Raw genomic sequence first — 27,118 nt, forward strand, 5'->3', positions numbered from 1 at the left:
AGATTACCATGCGTTAGATAACCACGCGTTAAATTACCACGCGTTAGATTATTACGCGTTGCATTGTTACAAGTTAGATAATTACGCGTTAGATTACCACGCATTGCATTGTTACAAGTTAGTCCAACATGTGATCCAAAACCACATGCATCTTTCTTTCAAACTGTAGGACTTTTGGAACTAACGAAGTTAATACAATTACATACTTGGTACATACTAGGTTAATAAAATTGTCTTCTTCTTGAAATTTCTCATTTTTTATCTGGTAAATCAATAAGTTATAAAAAGGAAAAATTGTGAAGTTCAAAGAGTTTGTACCTTGAGAACCACTGTCAAACTACGTTCAAAAACTGCAAGACTAAACTATAATAATTTAACGTATTAATTATATTAATTGCAGCAATTGTATAAAACTTAACGTTTCACCAGAAAATTCTAGTAATATAATTTTGTCAAACCGAACCGATGAAACCAAACAAAAAGCCACTCAACATACAACATACAAATACCAATCTTCCTATAACTAAAATTTTTTTCATATAATTTCCTGTAACTAAGAAACTGTAACTTTGACTTATAACTAATTCTTTTTATTCAGTCCTGGATGGTTGATTTTTCGCGTACGTTCAAGGGAAATGCGTTTATGTACATACAGTTTGAATGTGTCGTGCTCGCGAGCATGTGACCATGCGTGCCGATGTGTGCTCGCTCTATAAATAAATAGCCGACGGACATCTTGTACCAAGTTGTCTTTCTCTTTCTCTCCCGAACACCGTGTGCTCGCTTATGTTTGATTTTCATTCGTGCAGCCGAATACCTGAAATGAATATTCTCGTACCTGCGATTAATCCTGTCTTCCCTCCTCTCTAAATGGGTCCATCAAAAAACTGTCTTCCATCTTTGCAGTTCTCGTCTTTTCGCAATAAATCATTTTACGTTTACATCAAAATAGTATCTGCAAAATTTGAACAGATTGTTTAACAATTTTTGTTGGTTTTGTTTTGTTGGACGGAGTAGTGTTCAGAAGTTATGATCAAGAAGGTGCTTTATTTAAAGAGTTAACACCTTCAGACCTAACTATAAACCATAGTTGAATAAAAAACTTGATAGAAATCTTTGAGAGATCATAGATACATGAAGTGAAGCTAGATTAAGGTTTACTTGAAACTACTTCTGTTTAACCATATTAAATTAAGTGCATAGTACAGAAAAATTTGGAGAAGTGAGGTATCGAGTTTGCAGTAGCCTAACTAGAATAATTATGAAAAATGATGACGTCCTTGAGGTGGTGCGATGGCAAAATACGTCCATGTTCACATGGTGTCGACAAATTTGCTCTATTATTGTTCCAAGAGCGAACAAGTATCTTGAATTTCTGCGTCGCCACGCACCTGTCGACTAATTTTGCTGCGACTCTAAGAAGATCCTTCGCGGTGTCGCAATCGATTTCTCGAGAAAACGGTCTAGCCCCGTAAACGCGAACACCGATAAAATAGCTTGTTATTCTTAATTATTGCACTCTGCAATATTGCACCTCTGCAAAATTTCATTTGAAACGAATCAAAAAATCATACATCAACCTTCAACATGTACTCCTGTCTCAAATGACAGTTTCAAAAAATAAAACATAAAACATAACACCACAAGAATTATAAAATTCTGCTCTCCTAACAGAGCACAATTATCATAAACAATTGTCACAAAGAATCATACTGTCATAAAGAATTAAAAAGAGAATTGTCATAGACTATGAATTGCCATAGCTGACAAATAAAATTATAACCAATGCATAAATCTGAGAAGCGTAAAAGAGAATGAACGCAGAATGCGATCGAAATTTCGCGATTGCATCGAAGGGGATCGCTTATCGTCGCCTACGACGCCAGTCAACAACGACATAAGCACCGCTGTCGCAATTAAAAATAACCCAGGAGTGAACGTATGTTTGTTAACGTCTATTTATAAATCGGTCGTTCGTTTTTCACGACGAGACTAGCTAGCACCTCGTTGTTCCTACGATTCGAGTATCGTACGCCGTTGCGAAACATAATTTTCCGAATTTCCATTCGCGTCCGAGACATCCATCGTGTACGTGTCCCTCGGATCTCTTCTCGTCCGTCTCTTTTTTCGGGGGAAAGAGAGAAAGAGAGAATAAGTCGAACACACGTTCCGGGCTCTCGTGTATTTCGGTGATATGTTGCGTAATGAGATTTGCGTAAGGTTCCGCGATATAAAACACCGTGCGACAGCGAAGGTGAAACGAGATGCATCGAGAATATCGTTTCTCCAATTTTGTGTCAACAATGTCCCAGAATCACTGCTTCTAAATCCCTTCTATTACGATGAAATACAAACAGCGTATAGTAGAGTCATTTTATGTATTTGTTGGATGGTAGATTTAAGTGGTAGGTGTATTGTAAGACTTGGTAATTATATGCGCTGTCGTACGCGTGGTAGTAGGACGCGTTGTTGACACGTGGTAGATACGTTCAACGAGTAGAGATTCGCGTGGTAACTCGATAGACTGTAATTCGATGCGTGGTAGTTCGATAAGTTGTAATTCGACGCGTGGTAACTCGATAGACTGTAATTCGACGCGTGGTAGTTCGATAAGTTGTAATTCGACGCGTGGTAATTCGATGCGTTGCGATTCCAGCGCGTGGTAATTCGGTGCGTTGTAATTCCAGCGCGTGGTGATTCAACGCGTGGTAATTCGATGCGCTGCGATTCCAACGCGTGGTAATTCGATGCGTTGCGATTCCAATGCGTGGTAATTCAGCGCGTGGTAACTCGGCGCGTGGTAATTCGACGCGTGGTAATTCCAACGCGTAGTAATTCTACGCATGGTAATTCGGCGCGTGGTAATTCGACGCGTGATAATTCGACGCGTGGTAATTCGGTGCGTGGTAATTCGATGCGTTGCGATTCCAGCGCGTGGTAATTCGATGCGCTGCGATTCCAACGCGTGGTAATTCGATGCGTTGCAATTCCAGCGCGTGGTAATTCGACGCGTTGTAATTCCAGCGCGTGGTAATTCCAGCGCGTGGTAATTCGAGTGCGTGGTAATTCGATGCGTGGTGATTCGATGCGTTGCAATTCCAGCGCGTGGTAATTCCAGCGCGTGATAATTCCAGCGCGTGGTAATTCTAGCGCGTGGTAATTCGACGCGTGGTAGTTCCAACGCGTGGTAATTCGACGCGTGGTAGTTGGATGCGTGGTAATTCGATGCGTTGCGATTCCAGCGCGTGGTAATTCCAACGCGTGGTAATTCGACGCGTGGTAGTTGGATGCGTGGTAATTCGACGCGTGGTAATTCCAGCGCGTGGTAATTCCAGCGCATGGTAATTCGACGCATTGCGATTCCACCGCCTAGTAATTCACCACGGCATAACCTCACGCTTAATAATTCCCCGTCCCGGAATTCCACCGCCTTACCTCAACGCGGGATAAATTCAATTCGTTGTGATTCCACTCGTGTTAGTTCAACGTCTACTCCAACACATGTTAATTCACCGCCTTACGATTCTCCGCGCGTTAGTTCAACGCCTTGAAATCTAACGTCTGTTCCTCTAATTCGTGGTAAATCCCCATATCGTGATTCCCAGCATACGCTCGAAGCACAAATTCCCAGAACTAAAGTTACTATTTTTTTTTTCTGTTACAGAGGTCCTAAATGGCATCTGTAACGCAAGCAAAGAGGAAGAAAGGCGGCGAAAAGGTAATTTTCGTTTAGTACATTAGTTAGGTGTGCAAAGAAAAATGAACAAAATGCGACGAACAATTTAAAAGAATAGATTAAATGTTCGTCGACTGGGTTTGTTCCCAGGTACAGGCTACCACGAACTATATAACGGTGTTGTCTGCAATGACACGATCCTAGCGACAGGTGTCTTCAGCTCCAAGGAGCTCTGGATGCTTTCAAAAGGTACGATACGTTCCCTTTCTTCATCAGAGCGTCGTTGCATGAACGGAATTAAAGAACTTCTAGGATATCGAGATATACGTTTAGAGGCTAGGCTGAAGACCGTACGGATGCTTTCGAAAGGTAATGCGGCAAGTCGATACGTAGAAAACCTTTTGAAAGCATCCTATCTTTGGACAAATTATCTTTTCGTGTTAAATTAAAAAGATCGTGTCCGTGAATCGAAACGTTTAAATATGGAGGATGTTTTTCTGAACGAAATACCAGATAGGATTAGTTCAGGACGATTCAGGAATCTTTACTCTCCTGCATTTCTCCGGACGTTTACAAAGCACTTGCACTTTCAAGTTTACTTGGCTAATCTCCTAAAGTTCATTCATACTCGCCGCGCATTCTGAGCGCAGTTTCAAAACTCTACTGTACATAAACAATTCCCCAACAACTATTCCAAGCTTAAAACTTCTACAGAATTTGAAAAATAAAAAAATAAAAAATGAAAGAACTTGGTATTATATCGAGCATTTCATAAGTCTTAATTTCTCTCATCGAAAATGTTCTCCCAACGCCAGAACGGTCCACAAAAATGTTCGATGTAGTTGCAAAGATCGACATAAACCGCGAGGAAGCAGTCTGATATCGCTAGGAAGAGGGGAATACCAGGGAGAGACCGGGGGAGAGACCAGAGGCTGCGAGGCTCTCTCAGCAGCCTCTGAGGCCGTGAGCATTGTTCCCCGTCTATTAATACACCGGGTTGCATACTAATCTCCTGCTACGGTGACGCAGAGAAGAGGAGGGGGAAGAGGGATGGAAAAAGAAGGAGGAGTGCAGATGCATATGTCGAGGCGTTTCGAGGCTCGCGCCGCTTCTCGATACGCGCTCCCCTGCCCTATTATTCCATTTAGTGGCCATGCACGTGTGCCGCGATGTTCATTTCGAAGATTCATCAAAAAATTTCCTATCCTAACACGTCATGAGCGGACATTCGTAGCGATTTGTACCTTGGGATTTGGGACGCTGTGATTAGCGGTGGCTGACGCGCTGTGCTTTGAGATTTGCGTGGGAAGTCACACGAATCAGTTTAGCTTGATGCTTTGTGGACGTGGTTATTCGTTGAATTGTGCTTCGACGTGGTGGTTTGATTGGTTTTGGCGCGGGGGGATTGCAGTTGTGGTGATTCGACGCGTGGTAATTTGGCACGTGGAAGATGGGACGCGTGGTAATTCTACGCGTGGTAGTTCTACGCGTGGTGATTCAGCGCGTGGTAGTTGGGAGGCGTGGTAATTCCACGAGTGGTAGTTGGGACGCGTAGTAATTCCACGCGTGGTAGTCGGAACGCGTAGTAATTCCACGCGTGGTAGTTGGGACGCCTCGTAATTCCACGCGTGGTAGTCGGGACGCGTAGTAATTCCACGCGTGGTAGTTGGGACGCGTCGTAATTCCACGCGTGGTAGTTGGAGCGCATGGTAGTTGGGACGCGTGGTAATTCCACGCGTGGTAGTTGGGACGCGTAATAATTCCACGCGTGGTAGTCGGGACGCGTAGTAATTCCACGCGTGGTAGTTGGGACGCGTAGTAATTCCACGCGTGGTAATTCCACGCGTGGTAATTCCACGCGTGGTAATTCCACGCGTGGTATTTGGTACGCGTGGTAATTCCACGCGTGGTGATTCAACGCGTGGTAGTTGGGACGCGTGGTAATTGGGGCGCGTGGTAGTTGGAACGCGTGGTAATTCTACGCGTGGTAGTTGGGACACGTGGTAATTCCACGCGTGGTGATTCAGCGCGTGGTAATTCTACGCGTGGTGATTCAGCGCGTGATAATTGGGACGCGTGGTAATTGCAACGCGTGGTAATTCTACGCATGGTAATTGGAACGCGTGGTGATTCCACGCGTGGTAGTTGGAACACGTGGTAATTGGGGCGCGTGGTAGTTGGAACGCGTGGTAATTCTACGCGTGGTAGTTGGGACGCGTGGTAATTCTACGCGTGGTAATTTTATACGTGGTAATTCTACGCGTGGTAATTCAATGCGTTGTAATCTCACTCGTAGTAATTCGATCCCGTTTGATTCTCACGCGTAGTAATTCGACACTTTATAATCTCACTCGTGGTAATTCCATCCCTCGTGATTCTCACGCGTAGTAATTCGACACTTCATAATCTCACTCGTGGTTATTCGATACCTTGTGATTCCCACGTGCAGTAATTCGACGCCTGGTAATCCTAGACTTCGTAGTTCAACCCGTGGTAATTCAATCTCTTATAATTCCAACCCGTGGTAATTCAATCTCTTATAATTCCAACCCGTCGTAATTCGACGCGTGATAATTTCCTCCACTTCAACCTCCCGCGTGATAAATCATCGCGTTAGTTCTCAACGACTGCGTTGAAACTTAAAAACCATTCTCCTATCAATACTTCATCATTCCACAAAACCTCCTACAATATTACACTCTTCATCCCTAAAATTCTCTCCATCCCCACATAATCCTTCACCATCTTCGCAATCAGCTCTCCGCCGTCCATTCGATCCTTAATATCCCGTCATGTCCGCAACAAAAATGCCATGGAGAAGTCCAACCCTCGCCTCATCAGCGTTCCTGAAAATTTTTTTCGAAGTCCGTTCGCTGGCCTCTGAAAAAGACGGAAAAAACGTGGATCACGTGGTGCAGCCCGCGATTTTCAACGAATTTTTTTCCACCCCATCCCTTAACACTGGCGGATACGTCAGTGCTTTTTTGTCAACAATGCGCCCACACGTACGGTGCAGCTCGAGCGAGCAGAAAAATGGTAGGCCCGCAGGGTGGTAGTATTTTCCGGACGTTTTTTTTTTCCTCCGTTACCGATGCTCACCGGAGCCACACACGTAGGATAGATAAAAAAAAGGGTGCAATTTCCGCGGGGGTAGAGTGAAATAGAGAAGAATATCCGGTGGACGATGTGTAAGACAGAAGTATAATAGAAACAGGGTGGCTGTCGGTTATGAAATTCGGGGTTGGTATATTTCATGTAACAGTCATTGCAAAATTTTTTTAGAATTCTCTCTAAATGTATTTGAGAATTTATTACATAAAAATAAATTTCAAAAAAATGGCAATCGTTCTTTGAAACACATCCCTTCTAATTAATCACCCCACACAAAGCAGTCAAATATTTGAAGATAATCCACCAGCTGATCATTGCGAACAATCAATGAAACAAATTGTCACTTTAAATCACATCCCTTATTGGGAGTACCCATGCAACGTCAGAGTTGCAAGCAGAAAATGAGTAGACCGTTCCCGGAGAAATACAAAGGAGTGCAAAGGTATTCCCGTCGGACAGTGTTGGTGAAATCGCTATCCAGTTTCTCCCGGCAGAGCATGAAACGTGCAGGGGATGAGGAACACAGGTTTACGAGCGAGAGACGCTTACACAAGATGCAAATGCCACGGCACTAGCTCAACCTAATTGGTCGTTGACCGTCGTGCACGGGGATCCCTATATTTACGCGTCGCCAACTGCGACAAACTGGAATCCTATTATTTTACGGTGGCGCTGATTCAGCGCAACGTGTAACTGGAGCGTATTCTAATGGCCGAGCCAGGATTAATTAACCGGCCCCCTTTAAACGCGGCTGTTCACGCGGCACGCGTTCGATTCTACGGACACGATCGATTAAACGTCTCCTCGTGACGTACCTTTGGACACCTGTATTCAAACCTCGATATCCTAGAAATTATTTTATTTTTATTGGAAAGGTTGATGTTGGGAGATGAGGCAATGTTTTGTAGGACGTTAGGTGGTAGTTGGGACAGCTGGTAGTTGGGACGAGTGGTAGTTGGGAAGAATGGTAGTTGGGACGCGTGGTAATTCGGCGCGTGGTAGTTGGAACGCGTGGTAGTTGGGACGCGTGGTAATTCGGTGCGCGGTAGTTGGGACGCGTGGTGATTTTACGCGTGGTAGTTGGGACGCGTGGTGATTCTACGCGTGGTAATTGGGACGCGTGGTGATTCTACGCGTGGTAGTTGGGACGCGTGGTAATTCGGTGCGTGGTAGTTGGGACGCGTGGTAATTCGGTGCGTGGTAGTTGGGACGCGTGGTAGTTGGGTCGCGTAGTGATTCTACGCGTGGTAGTTGGGACGCGTGGTAATTCGGCGCGTGGTAATTCTACGCGTGGTAGTTGGGACGCGTGGTAATTCGGTGCGTGGTAGTTGGGACACGTGGTGATTCTACGCGTGGTAGTTGGGACGCGTGGTAATTCTATGCGTGGTAGTTGGGATGCGTGGTAGTTGGGACGCGTGGTAATTCGGTGCGTGGTAGTTGGAACGCGTGGTAGTTGGGACGCGTGGTGATTCTACGCGTGGTAGTTGGGACGCGTGGTAATTCGGCGCGTGGTAATTCTACGCGTGGTAGTTGGGATGCGTGGTAGTTGGGATGCGTGGTAGTTGGGACGCGTGGTGATTCTACGCGTGGTAATTCGGCGCATGGTAATTTGATGCGTGGTAGTTGAAACGCGTGATAATTGGGACACATGGTAAATCGGCGCGTGGTAATTCAGCGCGTGGTAATCCCACGCATGGTAATTTGAACACGTGATAGTTGAGACTCGTAGTAATTCTACCCGTGGTAATTCGACACGTCGTAATCTCCCTCATAGTAACTCAATACGTTCTAATCTCACCCAAAGTAATTCGACACGTAACCCGATACGTCTTTATTCTAACACCTGGTAATTCATCGCGTTGACTCCAGCGCTTGGTAAATTGAACGCATAATATTTCGTCACGTGGTACTTTCGAAGCACTGTAAACTGCACCGAAGTAGTTCTACGCCTAGTAATTGGACGCACCGAAATTTAAAGCGTGATAGTTCCAAGCACAGTACTAAATCGTGGTAGTTACACGCATAGTGATTCGAACGAGTAATTCAGCGCACATAATTCAGTACTGTGATTCGGAGCATGATAATTTATCGCGCCGCAATTGTGCACATTACAATGCAACGAGCCGTGATTTGTCACGTCGTTGATGCCAACTAATTCGAATCATTACAAATCGCATGGATCTTAATGTACCTCTCGAAAATAAAAACCTTGATTTCTTTAAAAAATATACATTAGTACCCTCTGAATTAAGAGGAAGGTTCTCGAAGGAAACCGCGCGGAAGTGCGATTTCCTCGAGAATCGCAAGAAAACAAAAGCAACATCGACGACAACGTCGAGTAGGAAAAGCGGATGACGTACGAAGGCGCGAGGATCCGTAACCGCTAATGTGTGTCTGGTTTCAGCGTCCATACTGCATGACCTCAGCGACATGCAGCCTCAAATAAACGCGATCAAAATAGAGCACCCGCCGTACTACTGCAGCAGCTACACCCCTCCGTCCGCAGCCACGGCCGCGGATCATGCTCAGCCAGCGGCTAGCTTCAGTGAGTTTCAAAACCTTTACGTTCGTCCTTATTTTTAGTGGATGCACGCTGTCACCCGGTTCCGCGGATGGTACCCGCGGTTTCGCGAAACGATGAGAAACACCGAACGCGTCGCGACGCTTGGCGCCACGGTATTACGATACGTGGGGATAGATATGTTGATGTACTTAGAATTGGCAAGATGAGAAAGTTTCTAGATCTCATAAGTTGATTTGAGGGGTGAGGAGATTTAATTGGGGGTGAGTAGGTGGGGTGGAATTTGCGGGGTTGTAATTTGCGGGGCTGTGGTTCAAGGCTAAGTCATTTACTGTGCTGGTGGACGCGTAATTTAGGGAGTTGTATTCTAAGTCGTGGTAGTACAGCGCTGTGAGATTCGGGGCGTGGTAGTTGGGACCCTTGGTAGTTGGGACGCGTGGAAATTCTACGCGTGGTAGTTGGGACGCGTGGTAATTCCACGCGTGGTAGTGGGGACGCGTGGTAGTTGGGACGCGTAGTAATTCCACGCATGGTAGTTGGGACGCGTGGTAGTGGGGACGCGTGGTAGTTGGGACGCGTGGTAATTCCACGCGTGGTAGTTAGGAAGCGTGGTAATTCCACGCGTGGTAGTTGGGACGCGCGGTAATTCCACGCGTGGTAGTTGGGACGCGCGGTAATTCCACGCGTGGTAGTTGGGACGCGTGGTAGTTGGGACGCGTGGTAGTTGGGACGCGTGGTAATTGGGACGCGTGGTAATTCTACGCGTGGTAATTCTACGCGCGGTAATTCCACGCGTGGTAGTTGGGACGCGTGGTAGTTGGGACGCGTGGTAGTTGGGACGCGTGGTAGTTGGGACGCGTGGTAGTTGGGACGCGTGGTAATTGGGACGCGTGGTAATTCTACGCGTGGTAATTCTACGCGCGGTAATTCCACGCGTGGTAGTTGGGACGCGTGGTAGTTGGGACGCGTGGTAGTTGGGACGCGTGGTAGTTGGGACGCGTGGTAGTTGGGACGCGTGGTAGTTGGGACGCGTGGTAGTTGGGACGCGTGGTAATTGGGACGCGTGGTAATTGGGACGCGTGGTAATTCTACGCGTGGTAATTCTACGCGTGGTAATTCTACGCGTGGTAATTCTACGCGTGGTAGTTGGGACGCGTGGTAATTTTACGCGTGGTAATTCTACGCGTGGTAATTCTGCGCGTGGTATTTCTACGCGTGGTAGTTGGGACGCGTGGTAATTCTACGCGTGGTAATTCTACGCGTGGTAATTCTGCGCGTGGTAATTCTACGCGTGGTAGTTGGGACGCGTGGTAATTCTACGCGTGGTAATTCTACGCGTGGTAGTGGGGACGCGTGGTAGTTGGGACGCGTGGTAATTGGGATGCGTGGTAATTCTACGCGTGGAAGTTGGGACGCGTGGTAGTTGGAACGCGTGGTAATCTGGTCGCGTGGTAACTCCACGCGTGGTAATTCCACGCTTGATGATTCCTACGCTTGGTAATTCGGTCACGTGGTTATTCCACGCTCAGTGATTCCTACGCGTGGTAATTCGACACGTGAGAATTCGACGCGTGGTAATTCGACACGTAACAATTCGACGCGTTGTAATCTACCAAGTGGTAATTCGATGCGTGCTTATCTACCAAGCGGTAATTCGACACCTTGTAATTCAATGCGTGGTAATTTACCAAGCATTAATTCGATACCTTGTAATTCGACGCGTTATCTACCAAGTGGTAACCCGACACCTTGTAATTCGATGCGTGGTAATTCCATAATGTACCGCTCGATAATGTACCGCTCGCTAATCGTCCACGTCATAATCTCCTTTACCGTGTACCACTGCATTAACAACTCCACCCATACTAATTCCCAGCGTTTCTACTCAGTCTCCTACAATTCAACGCATCGCAATGCATAATGTAACTTACAGTTGCTAAACTTGTTAAGATCGTGTGTACAAGTGCAATCGTACCCGAAACGCAATACAATTAGTATTGCTAGGAATCGCGTTACTAGTTTACACGACAGACTGCGCTGTAATTGGTCGGCGATGCACCGCGATACTGGCCCCCTCTCGCAATTCCCGCAACAGAGAGCTTGTTTACCGGCTGCCGTTTGCGAAACTGTGATTTCCCGATATTTTTATCGTTTTGTTGCGCGCCCACACTAAAATTAAACCGTTCGAGGACACTCGCAACTATGCGGAATCGCGTGCAACGGCGTGCATCATTTTATGTTACATTTCGAAGAATCCATCAGTTCTACGCGCAAACAATTTTCGACTTTCTTCGCTCGTAAAAAGACTTTGCAATCTAACAAAACTAGATAAGTAAACTAGATTTAAGAACATATATAAAGTTTAATAATTAATTGCGATCGAATGCAGTGAAAATTCAGTCGGAGCAACAAATTTTCAACGGTCACGAGTCGGACGTTCTTTTTTCTTCTCTCTTTTTGGTTCACCGGTTCAATCTAATCCCGTGGGCTTATCGGGAGGTTCTTTGTTATTGGGATCTACTTTGCTCAGCGTTCTATAGATCATTTTCCCTATATTTTTCCCTTTCGTTTCTCTATTTTCTTTCTATTCTCCGTGGTCCTCCCTTTATCACTGTGGCCCCGCTCCTCGACCCTCTCCGCCACCCTCTCTCTTTTAACTCTTTCATCGATCAAACGATAACCCCCTCTGAAACGGAAGTCCCTGTATGGAGATGAAAAAGAGGAATAACTTCCGGGTGAAGCCTTTTCGGGGGAATAACGGGGACGAGGGACCGGGGGATTGTATATATAGAGGATTCACAAAGTGTTTGTCGTGCTAATTTCACGCTGGTAAAAAAGTTAGAAAGCTTCTTTCAAATATCCCACTTCAATTTTCATTTCGCGATGGAGTTGCAATCCATCTCTTCTTAATTTAACGCGTTCTGCATTTTACTATCTACCACGTAATAATTCTGTGAGGTATCATCTAACGCTTTATAAATGAACGCCAGTTGAGTTCTAGTACGTGGTAATTTGACGCGTTGAGTTCCAGCGCGTGGTGATTCGATGCGTTGAGCTCCAGTGCGTGGGAAGAGAACGCGTTGAGTTCCAGTGCGTGGTGACACGACACGTAGAGTTCCAGCGCGTGATAATTCGATGCATTGAGTTTCAACGCGTGGTAATTCGGTGCGTTGAGTTACAGCGCGTGGTAGTCTAACGCGTTGAGTTCCAGCGCGTGGTGATTCGACGCGTTGAGTTCCAGCGCGTGGTAGTTCGATGCGTTGAGTTCCAGCGCGTGGTGATTCGACGCGTTGAGTTCCAACGCGTGGTGATTCGATGCGTTGAGTTCCAGCGCGTGGTAGTCTGACGCGTTGAGTTCCAGCGCGTGGTAATTCGGAGCGTTGAGTTCCAGCGCGTGGTAATTCGGAGCGTTGAGTTCCAGCGCGTGGTAATTCGACGCGTTGAGTTCCAGCGCGTGGTGATTCAACGCGTTGAGTTCCAGCGCGTGGTGATTCGACGCGTTGAGTTCCAGCGCGTGGTAATTCGATGCGTTGGGTTCCAGCGCGTGGTAGTCCGTCGCGTTGAGTTCCAGCGCGTGGTAATTCAAAGCGTCGAGTTTCAACGCGTGGTAATCTAACGCGTTGAGTTCGAAAGCGTGGTAATTCAATGCGTTGAGTTCCAGCGCGTGGTAATTCGACGCGTTGAGTTCCAGCGCGTGGTGATTCGACGCGTTGAGTTCCTACGCGTGGTGATTCGACGCGTTGAGTTCCAGCGCGTGGTAATTCGACGCGTTGAGTTCCAGCGCGTGGTAGTCCATCGCGTTGAGTTCCAGCGCGTGGTAATTCAAAGCGTCGAGTTCCAACGCGTGGTAATCTAACGCGTTGAGTTCGAAAGCGTGGTAATTCAATGCGTTGAGTTCCAGCGCGTGATAATTCGACGCGTTGAGTTCCAGCGCGTGGTAGTCCATCGCGTTGAGTTCCAGCGCGTGGTAATCTGATGCGTTGAGTTCCAAAGCGTGGTATTCTGACGCGTTGAGTTCCAAAACGTGATAGCTCACCGCGTTGTGTTCCATCGTATAATAACTCGACGCATTGTGCTCTATTGAGTCGTACTCTAACCTTGTTATTTTCCAATTCGTGGCAACTGAGAACGTTCTACTTCATCGCGTGGTAAGTGAGTGCTCTGTGTACAAACCTTACAATTTGTACCCCCCTAATCCATCATCTACCATTCCTCCCGAAGTCAGTATAATTTAACACATCGCATTTCACCAGCGTGACGTTTCAAATCCCCGTATCTTAATCGTAGATCCCCTTAATCCGTCACGCGAAAATCCGACGTTTTCTAATTGAAAGCATGGAGAATTAATGGTTCGTGATTCGGAACGTTAAGGTTGCTCAAAAGCTGAAGTTCGTGCTGGTCTAGGTTGCATCGTCGGATAGACAGAATTTACGAACGGAATAAAATGACCACTTTCTCAAGCAAAATACACACGCGGTAGGAAAAATTCCGGCAATAAGCATAGCTGGACCCCAGCCAACCGCATTCTCCGTGTTCCCTTTTTATCATACATACATACATACGTATGTACATACGTTGCCTTTATAGCCGGCCACCGGGACGCTTGATCAACTGTATTGTCGTTGAATTAACGGCTCGCGTAAATATCGTTGCATGTTGGCCACTTCGAGCGAAGCTAATTTTATTGCAGCAAGAACGACGACTAAAAGCGATTTTACGCAAATCCTTGCCGTACGACCCCCTTCGAGGGTAGTTTCTTTCGAGCAACCCCTTCTTAGAGATCAGCTTCCCGGAGAGGGGTTGTGCCAAGGACATCGGGAAACTTTGATAGATTTCTTCTTTATGGCATGGTTCGTGATATAGGAGTTGGAACGGGCTTTCTGGAACGCGAATCTTTTCTTTATGGGGATCTTCTTTGTTTTCCTCGAATTATCACTGAATCTCCGCATATTCCGACCGTACGAGTGTCAACTATCTCCCTTGTCGGAGATTTGTGTCAAATTGAGAAGAAAATGGATCGTTCGTTCGTAAAAACACTCTTTGTTAGTCCGCTGAATGCAGATACGAAAGAATGTAAGGGAATATAAAGCGAGGGAGATACAAAAAGAGAATAAGGAACTTTTTCTTTCAACGTTGCTTTCAACCGGATCGTAGCTACGGAGGAACGTAAAAAGATTTTTGTATCGAAATGAGCGGAGGATAATTCGGATACGGAGGATTATCAAATTTATGACTCTGAATATTTTTAGTTAAATAGATCTTTTTAAGTCTGGGGCGAACAAAGTCGAGCGCTGTTTACTCTTCTTTTTTTCCTTTTAATTTTGCGAACTTCAACTGATGGATTACAGTGTAGTATTGTAGCACTGTTGGATAACAAGGATATAATCTGGGATCACTCTATCAATCGCTTCAGTCGCGATTCCGGCGCTTGGTAATTCAATGCGTGGTAATTCGATGCGTTGCGATTCCAGCGTGTAGTAATTCGATGCGTTGGAATTCCAGCGCGTGGTAATTCGATGCGTTGAAATTCCAGCGCGTGGTAATTCGATGCGTGGTAATTCCAGCGCGTGGTAATTCGGTGCGTTGCAATTCCAGCGCGTGGTAATTCGATGCGTGGTAATTCCAGCGCGTGGTAATTCGATGCGTTGAAATTCCAGCGCGTGGTAATTCGATGCGTGGTAATTCCAGCGCGTGGTAATTCGGTGCGTTGCAATTCCAGCGCGTGGTAATTCGATGCGTGGTAATTCCAGCGCGTGGTAATTCGATGCGTTGAAATTCCAGCGCGTGGTAATTCGATGAGTTGAAATTCCAGCGCTTGGTAATTCAAGCGCGTGGTAATTCGATGCGTTGAAATTCCAGCGCGTGGTAATTCGATGCGTGGTAATTCCAGCGCGTGGTAATTCGATGCGTTGAAATTCCATCGCGTGGTAATTCGATGAGTTGAAATTCCAGCGCTTGGTAATTCGATGCGTGGTAATTCGATGCGTTGCAATTCCAGCGCGTGGTAATTCGATGCATTACAATTCCAGCGCGTGGTAATTCGATGCATTGCAATTCCAGCGCGTGTTAATTCGACGCTCGGAAGTCTTTACCTGTAATTTTGAAGGTGTCTATAACAAATATAATTTCGTTGTACAGGTTTGTTTTCTCGTTCCGCAGGCCCACCACCGGTGCACCAGCTCATACGGAACGACAAGACTGAAAAAGCCCCGACGGTTTCCGTTTCGAGTGCGCCGACCTTCTCGCCGGTCCTCAGGCCCGAGGATGGTCACCGTGGAATGGACTCTCCGCACTCGCAAACAGGTATGTCACCACATGAAGCACCCTCTGTACATATTGCGTACTAACCAATTTTACTACCGGACTGTTGAAGACATTCGGAGGATCTTTTGACTCGACCGAAAATAGGTTGAGCATCGGTCTCATTTAATTATCCCATGAGTAATTTATAGTTTAATAATTTCTAAATAGAGGTTACATCTTTAAGTAACTATTACTGCTTCAATTAATTTAGTTATCTCTGTCGAGAGGTCCTCCTAACAGAATTTAACAACAAGTATTAACAGATTGTGCCTCGACGTGTGAATTTTTTTCAGTGCTTCTCCTTACTGTATAAAGTCGACGATTCTATGAATTCATTGAGTTCTGTTCTACATAAAATAAAATGTTTGCTTCTATTTTTGAGTTATATACTTGTACACACACAAAGATATAGTCTAAGAATGTCATACAAATAATTGATGAGTCATTCACTCTATAAACAGAATTGTGCAATCCAGTTTTAAAACAAGCAACTCTAAAGGCGCCATTTGCGTCACAAATGCACTCTCAAAATGGCGCGTCGAGGCACACCGAGAAATGTCAGCCCGAACCGGGTGAAACGAACCAGTATTAACTCCTCCTTAAGGACGTAACCCAGAAAGAACTCCAAAAAAAAAAATCAATCGGATTCGCGTTTTCATTTGTTGACCTAGCGTTTGATTACGGGGAGAACCGTAAGTACCCTGCAGTATCGGAATGCACCTATAGACCGGAAGTCGAGCAAAGAGCACACGGAGACAATTCTACAATCGTGTCTCTCGAGTTTTCGTCGTTTCTTCCAACCCCTACTTCCACCCTGTTCTCTTTTTCTGTCCGTGAACCCCAGGAAGGGTTGTGAACGAAGGAAAGTGACAAAACCATCCCTTGGCCCTCTGTCTGTCTCTCTCGTGCGCTTCAGTTTTGTCCGCTTTTGCCTGACGAGTTTACTAACACGAGACACTTAACAATCCAAGACGCGTCGATTGTGGGTTCCCTGGGTTTTGGACGGTTGGCGTCTGAATATCACCGTTGTCGCTTCGGTCACCTGTCAAGTTGATCCATCGCGTTTTAGGTCGATCTTCGAGCTGGCTGACGCGTTGCGACTTGAAGATTCGCGAGATTTTTTGGAGCGAGTGGTTGCTGCTTTGGGAGTTGAGGTGGGGAGGGATTAGGAAGGGGTTGGGATTCGACGCGTTGAGATACGGCGCGTGGAGATTCAACGCGTGGTAATTCCAGCGCGTAGTTATTCGACGCGTGGTAATTCGATACGTTGCAATTCCAGCGCGTGGTAATTCGATGCGTTGGTATTCCATCGCGTGGTAATTCGACGCTTGGTAATTCGATGCGTTGGAATTCCAGCGCTTGGTAATTCGATGCGTTGGAATTCCAGCGCGTGGTAATTCGATGCGTTGGAATTTCAGCGCTTGGTAATTCGATGCGTGGTAATTCGGTGCGTTGGAATTCCAGCGCTTGGTAATTCGATGCGTTGGAATTCCAGCGCGTAGTAATTCGACGCGTGGTAATTCGACGCTTGGAAATTCGATGCGTTGCAGTTCCAGCGCGTGGTAATTCGATGCGTGGTAATTCGACGCGTGGTAATTCGGTGCGTTGGAATTCCAGCGCTTAGTAATTCGATGCGTTGGAATTCCAGCGCGTGGTAATTCGATGCGTTGGAATTCCAGCGCGTGGTAATTCGATGCGTTGGAATTTCAGCGCTTGGTAATTCGATGCGTGGTAATTCGGTGCGTTGGAATTCCAGCGCTTGGTAATTCGATGCGTTGGAATTCCAACGCGTGGTAATTCGGTGCGTTGGAATTCCAGCGCTTGGTAATTCGATGCGTTGGAATTCCAGCACGTAGTAATTCGACGCGTGGTAATTCGGTGCGTTGGAATTCCAGCGCGTAGTAATTCGACGCGTGGTAATTCGGTGCGTTGGAATTCCAGCGCTTGGTAATTCGGTGCGTTGGAATTCCAGCGCTTAGTAATTCGATGCGTTGGAATTCCAGCGCGTGGTAATTCGATGCGTTGGAATTCCAGCGCTTGGTAATTCGATGCGTGGTAATTCGGTGCGTTGAAATTCCAGCGCTTGGTAATTCGATGCGTTGGAATTCCAGCGCGTAGTAATTCGACGCGTGGTAATTCGGTGCGTTGGAATTCCAGCGCTTGGTAATTCGATGCGTTGGAATTCCAGCGCGTAGTAATTCGACGCGTGGTAATTCGACGCTTGGAAATTCGATGCGTTGCAGTTCCAGCGCGTGGTAATTCGATGCGTGGTAATTCGGTGCGTTGGAATTCCAGCGCTTGGTAATTCGATGCGTTGGAATTCCAGTGCGTGGTAATTCGGTGCGTTGCAATTCCAGCGCTTGGTAATTCGATGCGTTGCAATTCCAGCGCTTGGTAATTCGATGCGTTGGAATTCCAGCGCTTGGTAATTCGCTGCGTTACAATTCCAGCGCGTAGTAATTCGATGTGCTGCAATTCCAACGCATGGTAACATAAAGCGTTGTAATACCAAACATTGGTATCTGCCCCTTCCTAATTCAAAGCAAAAATCAACGCATATCAATCGCGAAGTTAAATGATCGACCTCTTAAGTACTTATACCGTTCTTCTATAAGAACGTGATAAAAAGAAACGAACACTTCTTTATTGAAACACTTCGTACAGCATCTAAGAGACATTATCTCTGTACTGGATGTCGTATATTCTACGAGAAGTCGTCTTTTTGCTCCGTACAGGGGGTTTATGTGTTTTTAATGTGCATCGCGCAGCCAAGCTCGAACTTCGTCACCGACATTTGCCGCCTCGAATGTCCAGTGTGCGATAGACCCAAACTGAGCTCAGCCAGGCATCATGTAAGTAGAATCATTTCCTGGATCTCGATCCTGTGTAGGTATCGAACGGTGTCGATCTTGCTAACCTATTTCAAAAAGTTTCCAATCCTAAGTCAATTTTAAATTAAATAATTGAGAACTCTTTAGAAATAGAATGTTATTTAAATGTTTGACAAATGTAAAGATTATTAATAAACAATGTGATATTGATCGAAAGAGTACTTTTAAATTAGAGATGCTCGAAAGTAGGTTAGTGGGACTCGACTTTTCGCCCAGTCGAACAAGGGCGTTCGAGAAAATTTACTATTCTCCTTAAACAACGCGGAGAACCGTCGATACAAGACTTACGTTCTCCATTAAGCAAGTTGTTCGAAGACCTTTGTAATTGTCTCCGATTCGAGAAATAATGAACGACAGGGAGAAAATGTTTACGATGAAAGGATCGGGATCAGGAAAGGGCCTCGAAGAACAGCGAGCAGAAGGTTTTGAACGATCTGCAGGATCGATGATCGATGGCCGAGTGCCATTCATAATGTCGCGTGAAAATGACACGTGATGATCTCTGTTTCAGTCTGAGCCCGAGCGTAGAGAGAAGCTCGCTAACTCGACTAAAAGGTACTTTGTGACTGGTTATTGACTGTTATATATCTATACATATATATATACATATATCTATATCTATCTCTATTTATCACGTATCGTATACGTATATATTGTCAATGTATATACGTGTATACGTGTACACGCTACGGACACATCTTTCAGACATTCAGACTTTCAGGGTTTCAGAGTTTCAGAGATTCAAACTTTTACGCTTTTGGATACTTAAGTATTTGCAGTTTTGGATATTCGTGGCTTACGAGCTTTTGGACGTTTAGGTGTTCAGACTTTCAGACTCTTTCAGACACTTTCAGACACTTTCAGACGCTTTCAGACATTTTCAGACACTTTCACACAGATGTTTTGACTTCAGGAGTTTGGGAGTTTCAAAGTTTCAAAGTCTCGAGGTTTCACAGTTTGCAGAATTTCACAGTTTCAGACTTTGAGACTTTGAGACTTTCGTATATTCAGACATTCTTCAGACTTTTAAGAGTTCAAGACTGTAAGACGTTCAGACGTTTAGACCTTCAGTCTTTTGGACTTCAAGACGTTCAGATTTCCATGTCTTCAGACGTTCAGACGTTTCAGACTACCAGACTTTCAGACGTTTCAGATGTTTCAGACTATCATCAGACTCTCAGACGTTCAGACCTTTCAGACTATCAGACTTTCAAATGTTTTAAATTATCAGACTTTCAGATGTTTTAAATTATCAGACTTTCAGACGTTTCAGACTATCAGATTTTCAGACGTTTCAGACTATCAGACTTTTAGACATTTCAGACATTTCAGACATTTCAGACTATAATCAGACATTTCAGACTATAATCAGACATTTCAGACCTTTCAGACTTTCGGACCATAAGAGTCTCATAACACTCAAACTACTCACTGTCAATGATTTGAAAGTATCAGAATAAGAGTTTGAAAATTTGAAGTCTGAAATCTATTCGGTCCCAATAAAGAGACTAATATATCTTGTCTCCAACCTGATTGTCTCTAATAAACATTATATTGTCTCTAAACAAATATCTTGTTGTATCTGACTTCACAAGAGTCTGTTCAAGCACCTCAAGTGCCATGAAATATTATAATTTTTCATAAATTTTATTGTATTTAAATTGAAAGTATCCATGTGTCCGTCTAAGCGTGTACCTATACACATGCATCACGATGTCGTATACGCTCGAATATATATTTTTCTCTATTGCTATCACGTTTGTCATTTTTCCTTTCCATGGTTGTTTCTTTTCTCACTATCTGCTCTCTGTCGTCTCTCCTTACCCCTTACTCTCTATTCTCTTCGTTCTCTTTTGTTCTCACACACGTACACGTTATATATAGATGTACAAGGACACCGTGTAGATCGATGCAAAACTTTGGAACGTTTGACGAGATACATAAATATATATTAGCTCCGTAGATGCGACTCTTTGTTTCTCTTCTCTGCATACTGTATCGTGAAATTGGAAACTGACGATTCGTGCGTTCCGGCTTTATTGCGATCGATCTCCCTGCGAACGGCACGAGAAAATTGCCAGAGTTTCTATGGAGATCGCCTTTGATACGAATTCTACTCTGCAGGATATTCTGCAAGGTGTCGTTCATAGCTTCGGAATTTAATCAACTGAGGTCTTCTCTTTGCCTTCTTTGAAACACTGAAATTATTTAAATATTTTATATGTTTCGTGTGTTTAAAAATTTCCAGGGTTTAGAATTTTAATACATCAAATTTGTTGTGGGTCAATTTTTCAAAATTTTAGAGTTTCAGAAAGATAGACTTTCAGACATGTGGAGTTTGATGACTGTAAAGTTTGAGACATGTAGAGTTTCTTGATTAAAAAGTTTGAGACATGTAGACATTCATGATTATAAAATTTGAGACATGTAGACATTCATGATTGAACAGTTTGAGACATGTAGACATTCATGATTGTAAACCTTGAGACATGTAGACATTCTTGATTAAAAAATTTGAGACATGTAGACTTTCATGATTAAAAAGTTTGAGACATATAGACATTCATGATTATAAAGTTTGAGACATGTAGACATTCATGATTGAACAGTTTGAGACATGTAGACATTCATGATTATAAAGTTTGAGACATGTAGACATTCATGATTGTAAACCTTGAGACATGTAGACATTCATGATTATAAAGTTTGAGACATGTAGACATTCATGATTATAAAGTTTGAGACATGTAGACATTCATGATTATAAAGTTTGAGACAAATAGACATTCATGATTATAAAGTTTGAGACAAATAGACATTCATGATTGAACAGTTTGAGACAAATAGACATTCATGATTGAACAGTTTGAGACATGTAGACATTCATAATTGCAAACTATGAGACAAGTAGACATTCACAATTATAAAGTTTGAGACACACAGACTTCCATGATTATAACTTAGAGACATGTAGACATTCATAATAAAAAATTGTGAGACACATAGACCTTCATAACTGCAACATTTCAGACACTTAAACCTCCATGATAGAAAAGTCTCAAACATTCAGATTCACAATTATAAATTTTGAGACATGTACTTTTATTAGACACTTAGACGTCCATGATAAAGAGACATTTAGGTTAATGATAAAATTTGAAAAAATGTTCCTCATGAAGATTTGAAAGCCCACAGGATCGCAAGCTGAAACTCGCGAATCGTCGACGCAGCTCGAAATTGCACAATCACGCCGCCCCTTTCACACCACTTTCTGCCCGAGTGTGTATCGATGTCCCCGCGAGCGTCACAGCGCACAGGCTTTTTCTAACCGCGTGAAAATCCACCCTGTATACACCGACACACAGATGCACGAAACTCTACACAGTATTTCACCCCGAAGATCACGTTATCAGATTTTTTCACTCGTAAATCCTTGTACAATCTTCGAGACATCGTCGATTCGATAGAAAAGAAATCGGGTTACTGCAGAGCTAAAATTGTGAAACTAAAAATAGAGAAGGGTTACTGCGAATCGAGGGTGCCTCGAAATTCGTGTCCTGAAGCCTTGGAGAAAAAGGACGCATGCAATAAAGGAGGAGGAGAAAACAGAGAGGAACGCAGGAGGTATTCGGTCCTCGTGGCATGCACCGTCAAGTAACCCTCGAACGCCTTCGCTATCGATCTCCACGATGTTCCGAAGTTCTTACGTCTAACCTTATCTGTTATATCCCCTCCTTACTGTCCATGGTAGCCTTTCGGGAACTTCTATGAACACTTGTCTTCTTTCCGTGTGTGCGCGGGACCATACACCTACAACTGAATCCAAGAAAGAGGGCAACTAGCAATAGTTAATGCATTAGTTGGGGTTAGGAGAAGAATTGGTGCGAATAGAGGTTGAAGGGGTTCCATAGGAGAATTCGAAGGAGTACCAAGTGATGTAATTTGATACGTGGTAGTTCAATGCGCTGTAATTTGGCGCGTGGTAGTTCTATGCGCTGTAATTCCACGCGTGGTAGTTGGGACGCGTTGTAATTCGATGCGTGGTAGTTGGGACGCGCTGTAATTCCACGCGTGGTAGTTGGGACGCGCTGTAATTCCTCGCGTGGTAGTTGGGACGCGCTGTAATTCCACGCGTGGTAGTTGGGAAGCGTTGTAATTCCACGCGTGGTAATTGGGGCGCTCTGTAATTCCACGCGTGGTAGTTGGAACGCGTTGTGATTCGACGCGTGGTAGTTGGGACGCGCTGTAATTCCACGCGTGGTAGTTGGGACGTGCTGTAATTCCACGCGTGGTAGTTGGGACGCGTGGTAGTTGGGATGCGTTGTAATTCCACGCGTGGTAATTGGGGCGCTCTGTAATTCCACGCGTGGTAGTTGGGACGCGTGGTAGTTGGGACGCGCTGTAATTCCACGCGTGGTAGTTGGGATGCATTGTAATTCCACGCGTGGTAATTGGGGCCCCCTGTAATTCCACGCGTGGTAGTTGGAACGCGTTGTGATTCGACGCGTGGTAGTTGGGACGCGCTGTAATTCCACGCGTGGTAGTTGGGACGTGCTGTAATTCCACGCGTGGTAGTTGGGACGCGTGGTAGTTGGGATGCGTGGTAGTTGGGACGCGTGGTAGTTGGGATGCGTGGTAGTTGGGACGCGCTGTAATTCCACGCGTGGTAGTTGGGATGCATTGTAATTCCACGCGTGGTAATTGGGGCGCTCTGTAATTCCACGCGTGGTAGTTGGAACGCGCTGTAATTCCACGCGTGGTAGTTGGAACGCGCTGTAATTCCACGCGTGGTAGTTGGGATGCGCTGTAATTCCACGCGTGGTATTTGGAACGCGTTGTGATTCGACGCGTGGTAGTTGGGACGCGTTGTGATTCGACACGTGGTAGTTCCATGCGTTGACCTTTGGCGCGTGGTAGTCCAACGCGTGGTAATTGGGACGCGTTGTGGTTCGACGCGTGGTAGCTCAACGCGTTGTAATTCAACGCGTGGTAATTCGATACGTTGTGCCTTATCGCGTGGTAGTCTAACGCGTTGTAATTCGACCCGTGGTAATTCTATGCGTTGTGCCTTATCGCGTGGTAATCTAACGCGCTGTAATATGACACCTGAGGGTCCAACTCGTTATAGCATTATAATCATTACAACTGTGCACTTATAATAATCGAGTTAGTGTCTCAAACTATTATAATCTAGCTCCAAATCGAAATGCAATCCAATAAATGATTCTATAAATTACCTCGTAGGCAAATAAATGAAGAATCGACATAATTCATGTAAGTTCCCATAAAGAATCCCATGGACAAGGTACCTTAATTCGATAACTCACCTCCCAATCGCGCTAAGTGCAGTGCTTAATTTCAGCGCGATAGTGGCTCTAATTTATCGTTTGCCGAGGTAAGACTCTCCATCATCCGATGAAGGTTCTCATTCTCGGTAATCAAGGAACTTAACCAAGTACTACGGAAGCTTATCGATCTACCCCAACAAGTTAGTCGCTGCTGGACAAATTAAGCGCTGTCCTTTCGCCGATCGAATGCACCACGTCTCCCTTTTCGATCGTCTTTTGTTCACCTTCTTGTCCACCGACGAGCTCCAAATACTATGCTGTTGTGATGGTAGTTGCACCGTGTTTCACTTGGTAATATCGTGATTGGTTGCGTTTTATTGGTTCCACGACAGAGTACACTCTTTCTTACACACCACAAGCTTGGCTGTTCGCAAATCTTTCGACTCGGAGAATTCGAGATTCTCAGAACCCTGTTTCTACCCTTCCGCTCCTCGACAGATTAAAAATAAACGAATCCTTAATTAATTAATTTGGAAAAACGCTCTCTCTCTCTCGACACAAAAATGCTTCGAAACGAAGTCGTTCCAAAGCATTTTCAGCGTCTGTCTTGAAGGGGATCAAGACGAAGGGAGAGGGACAAAGGGCAGAAGAGAAAGTGGACTAATTACGGTCCTTTTGTCCGGCACAGGGGAATCCCCGAGAAATCCACCTGACGTCTGATTGCGATACGGTAAACCGCTGCTAAACGAGGAATCGAGAAAGCAAGAATGCTCCATGTTAGCCCCTTAATCACAATTTTTGTGTGTTAGCTCGGTGTTGCATCTATCTCTATCTCCCTGTACGTCCACCTGTCTCTCTGCGCATGCGTGTGCGCCTGCATACACGCGTGCGCGGGGATCGCGACAATTATTGCGAACACGTCTCTCGGTTAAAGATACAGGACTATTTGGTTACTAAACATTAAACCCACAATTTCAAGCTTAAAAATTGTTTAAATATTTTGTTTGTATTGGCTGTTTCATGGAGTTTCAGTCGTTTGATCAATTTTATTTTATGTAACTTACAATTTTATTGTCTATCAAGGATAATTAAGGCACGCCCCGTGTCACGTGATCAACATCCCAATTGGAGAAGAGTGATTTGATACGTGGTAATTCGGTGCGCTGTAATTTGGCGCGTGGTAGTTCAATGCGTTGTGATACCACGCGTGGTAGTTCTACGCGCTGTAATTCCACGCGTGGTAATTGGGATGCGTGGTGATTCGACGCGTGGTAGTTGGGACGCACTGTAAATTCCACGCGTGGTAGTTGGGACGCGCAGTACTTCCACGCGTAGTAGTTGGGTCGCGTTGTGATTCTACGCGTGGTAATACGACGCGTGGTAGTTGGAACGCGTGGTAATTCTACGCGTGGTAATTCGACGCGTGGTAATTCGACGCGTGGTAGTTGGAACGCGTGGTAATTCTACGCGTGGTAATTCGACGCGTGGTAATTCGACGCGTGGTAATTCTACGCGTGGTAATTCGACGCGTGGTAGTTGGAACGCGTGGTAATTCTACGCGTGGTAATTCGACGCATAGTAGTTGGAACGCGCTGTAAATTCCATGCGTGGTAGTTGGTACGCGCTGTAAGTCCACGCGTGGTAGTTGGGACGCGCTGTAATTCCACGCGTGGTAGTTGGGACGCGCTGTAATTCCACGCGTGGTAATTGGGACGCGCTGTAATTCCATGCGTGGTAGTTCGGACGCGCTGTAATTCCACGCGTGGTAGTTGGGTCGCGCTGTAATTCGATGCGTGGAACTACCACGCGTTATAACCTTTGGCGCGTGGAATTCCATCACGTGACTCCTCATCACGTGAGCAACGCTTCAATGAGAAAATACTGATCACGTGACTCCCACCTGACCTAACCTTGCAACTTAAAATGCCTTAAGTTAGAAGAGAATTTAACACCCTCTCCCTCAAATTTAATTCTCCCTCAGATCTAACTCTCCTTGAGACCTAACTCTCCCTCAGATCTAACCTAGTTAACCCTCCCTTTTAACAGTTAGTGACAACGTTGAGTTCACCCAAGTACCAAAAGCAAAAATAAGTTGTGATTTTAAATGATGGTCCTCTACTTTTGATCGATGGTGTACAATTAAGAGTAATTGGATGTGTACGAGCACGTATGTTTGCAATAATTGTCGGCACGTTTGTATAGCCGCCTGCAGCTGTGTGCACGATTGTTCGCGCAATGCTGTCGTTGTTAGGCGAGCTGAATTGTTTTTCTTCCTTTTATTGATTTTCGTCTTTCTGTTCTTCGAATGGTTCAATTTCTGATTAACACTTTCGGAACCACTGTTATTATATTGCACACTTAAGAAGCGGCGATCTTCGAGAATTTTTAATAATTAAAAAAAATGAACATTTAAAAGAAAATTGGATCGGTGCTTTTATAAATGTGTAATGTTACTCTCCAGGTTTTGAAAATGTTAATTTTTAAATTATTTAAGAAACCAGCTTGCAGATTTTGTTCCTTTCGTTCTTTTACGGAAATTGAATCAGTTCGTAGTTTCGAAGAGCGCGACAGACTTTTCGGTTTTAGTCTATCGAATTTTTTCTTCTTTAATTTCTTGAACGGTCGAGCTTCCGCTTTCAGGCATACACATAGCCAATGTCGGTATAGACGTCGATTACTCGCGAGAACGTTTTCGAATTTGTGAACCTTTGAAAGCCAGTTGACTTCGCAGAACCACCCTTTGTAAACTAATTTTATCGATGCATCGAGGTGTACGAGATATGTAACTAGAGCCAGGAATAAAACTTCGCGTCTGACCATAGGTTGACTCATTCTACTGCGAAAGATCCAAAATTCAGTGTTCCATTTTCTCTGCTTCTATTTTCAAGTAATAAAATCGCACACTGAATTTTGACGAAGTTACCATCCCCGGTAATTTCACCCCCAAAATCAAAACTCCTCGGACACCCCCAAAATAAGCTGCTCCAATATTTAAAAATCCTTCTCCCAATTAAAAGTCCTTTCAACAAAGGACACCAGGACCCAGCGATTAACTACCCCTATAATGGGGTTGAAACCGTCAACCCCTACGTTAAATGTGTTGAACCAAAACAAAAAAAACCGTCGACTAACAAGAACTTTTTTTATGTTTGCCTCTGTATGGAAACAAAAGTACACTCTACGATATTCCTGTTTATCACCTGTGTATGTATAGTACTGTATGTGTATAACTGTCTATTTGTATATTTTTTTTTATCTAACGCCCCCGTTTTGTGCCTGTCCGTCTGACTGACCTGTCTGTTGTCACGAAGTTGATCCGAAGTCGATT

General features: G+C 44.8%; 1 protein-coding gene and 1 long non-coding RNA gene across 20 annotated transcripts in view; one reads left to right on the plus strand and one right to left on the minus strand.

Annotated features, from left to right (window-relative positions):
• The window catches only part of NfI (Nuclear factor I), a 96,983-nt gene that overhangs the window by 61,398 nt on the left and 8,467 nt on the right, over positions 1-27,118 (plus strand). For 12 of the 19 annotated variants that reach the window (XM_076536900.1, XM_076536905.1, XM_076536907.1 and 9 more), the window contains 4 exons: positions 3,665-3,718; positions 3,827-3,925; positions 9,192-9,332; positions 15,447-15,611. In XM_076536900.1, coding sequence (XP_076393015.1) covers positions 3,665-3,718; positions 3,827-3,925; positions 9,192-9,332; positions 15,447-15,611 — 459 coding nt within the window. The remainder of the gene's footprint in view (positions 1-3,664; positions 3,719-3,826; positions 3,926-9,191; positions 9,333-15,446; positions 15,612-27,118) is intronic. The other 7 variants (XM_076536902.1, XM_012291036.2, XM_076536899.1 and 4 more) reach the window with 6 other exon arrangements.
• LOC143265348 (uncharacterized) lies at positions 801-1,695 on the minus strand. The gene is made up of 2 exons (XR_013039806.1): positions 1,207-1,695; positions 801-955 (listed from the first exon to the last, which is right to left on the minus strand). It is a non-coding gene; the product is annotated as an uncharacterized LOC143265348 (long non-coding RNA).

The sequence above is a fragment of the Megachile rotundata genome, chromosome 11, assembly GCF_050947335.1.
Source record: "Megachile rotundata isolate GNS110a chromosome 11, iyMegRotu1, whole genome shotgun sequence".
Classification (NCBI taxonomy): domain Eukaryota; kingdom Metazoa; phylum Arthropoda; class Insecta; order Hymenoptera; family Megachilidae; genus Megachile; species Megachile rotundata.